The 1,821-nt window shown below is 38.9% G+C and overlaps 1 protein-coding gene across 1 annotated transcript; it reads left to right on the top strand.

Moving 5' to 3' along the window:
* Positions 1–296: 296 nt before the first annotated feature.
* LOC128668068 (golgin subfamily A member 6-like protein 25) lies at positions 297–1,229 on the top strand. Its single transcript, XM_053740233.1, has one exon. The coding sequence runs from the start codon at positions 297–299 to the stop codon at positions 1,227–1,229; it is 933 nt and encodes a 310-aa protein (XP_053596208.1).
* Positions 1,230–1,821: the final 592 nt, after the last annotated feature.

The following is a 1,821-nucleotide window of genomic DNA, read 5'->3' as shown; positions in this document are numbered from 1 at the left end:
TATAAGATTTAACTGAAAGAATAAAAAAAAAAAAATAATAAATATTAGTTGGCCCTGAAAGGAGCGCTGTAAGCTGTGTAAGTGTACAGACGTGTAAAAGAGTAGCTAGTGCAAAAATAAATGGAATAGTGAAAAAAAAAAAGAAAAGGCAAGTAAGTTTAGAGTAAAAAAGGTAGGAGTGAAAAACACCAAACAAGGTGAATAATAAAAAAAAAGAAAAGCTGTGGCACGGGAAAAGCAAAAGACGCGGAAACCAAAAGGTAAAAGCAATCAGGGTTTTGGCGGACATAGAGGAAATGGCGGGAGACAAGACGAAGGAAAAAAGTGACGAGGAACGAGAGGGCAGCACATATAAAGAGATGACAAGTGACGAGGAAAGACATGAGAGAGGTAAAGCGAATGGCGCAAGCGCCGGGATGACCAAGAGAAGGAGGGGAAGGCCGCGCACATTCAAAAGTACAAATTCAGCGAGTAAAAGAGACTACGGTATGAAAAATGGAGCGTTAGAAAAATTTGTGTTTAGTCAGATGGATATAATAAAGGCAAAAGCAAAAAAGGTAGAAAACACAGACAATATAAATGAGGTAGGAACAGACTGGTGCAGAGCCGGATTTCAGCTAGCGAGAACACCGGCAAGAAACAGTAGAGGAAGTCTGCAAGTTGAGAAGGACAGTAATGAAGAGGCGAAAGAGTTAGATATAATCGAGACAATCAATGATAGGAAAGACAAACAGAAAGATGAAGTGGGAAAAAAGACAAGAGAACAAGCAACGCAGACTGGAATGTCAAATTGGAGCCAAAAGCAGGAAATGAAGGATAGTGAAAAAAATTCAGAGAAAAAGATGTGGCAATTGATCGCAGAGATAGAAGACAGGGTAAAAACAAAAGTTGAAGAATTGATAATGAAATCAATGGAAGAAATAAAGGCATGTACAAGACAAGAAACCTCGAAGATAGGGGCCCAAATAATTAGGAGCAAATGTAAAGAAGACCAAGTGGAAAAGGAAAGAAGACACAGACAGGAAATAGAAAGATTAGAGAAGGAAATTGGTAAAAGAGAACAACGCATAAAGGAAAAGGACAGAGTAATTAAAGAGCTAAGTGAAAAAATAAAAAAGGAGAAAGAAAGTAAGACGAACATACCAAATAAGACAAAAGCAACCGAGGAAAAAAAAAGGAAAGCAACACGACAGTCAGAGTCACGACACAAAGAGACAAGGAAAGAGTAACAGTGGAGGCAGGCAGGAAAGAGGGCGATCAAGAGTGAAGGAAACAGAAAACGCGTGGGCGAATGAAAGGAATGTTCAAGAAATGAGGGAATGGAGCTTGGAAAATGAGGTGGAAAGATTCGTGAGCGAGGCGAGGAAAAGACAAGATAAGAAGGACAAAACAAATGAAGAATGGAGAAGACAAGAAAAAGAAAAGCTCTTTGAAGAAAAGCCAAAAAAAATTAATAGAAATGAGCTGGAGGAAGAACTAAAAGTTGCAGGTATGAATGAGGTAGAAAAAGCTGCCACAATGATGGAAGAAAACGAGATTGTTGTGCTAGTGGAGACATGAGTAATGAAAGATAAGGTGGAAATAGCATGTGAGAGGCTGAGCAAAGAATTCAAATGGTGGGCGAAGCCTGCGACGAGAGAGAAACAGAGAGGAAGAGCAAAGGGAGGTCATATTATTGGGATAAAAAAAAATTGCAAACCAAAATGGGAAGTCAGGGAATGGAAATACGGAATGATGTTGGAAGAAAGTAAGGAAAGTGAAAGTATAATCACGGTGTATAACAATGTAGGAATGAGCAAATTAGAAACGGAGCTAAGAAGG

The sequence above is a fragment of the Microplitis demolitor genome, chromosome 6 (assembly GCF_026212275.2).
Source record: "Microplitis demolitor isolate Queensland-Clemson2020A chromosome 6, iyMicDemo2.1a, whole genome shotgun sequence".
Classification (NCBI taxonomy): Eukaryota; Metazoa; Arthropoda; class Insecta; order Hymenoptera; family Braconidae; genus Microplitis; species Microplitis demolitor.
The sequence above is the reverse complement of the archived record's forward strand: the minus strand, read 5'-3'. Positions and strand labels throughout refer to the sequence as shown.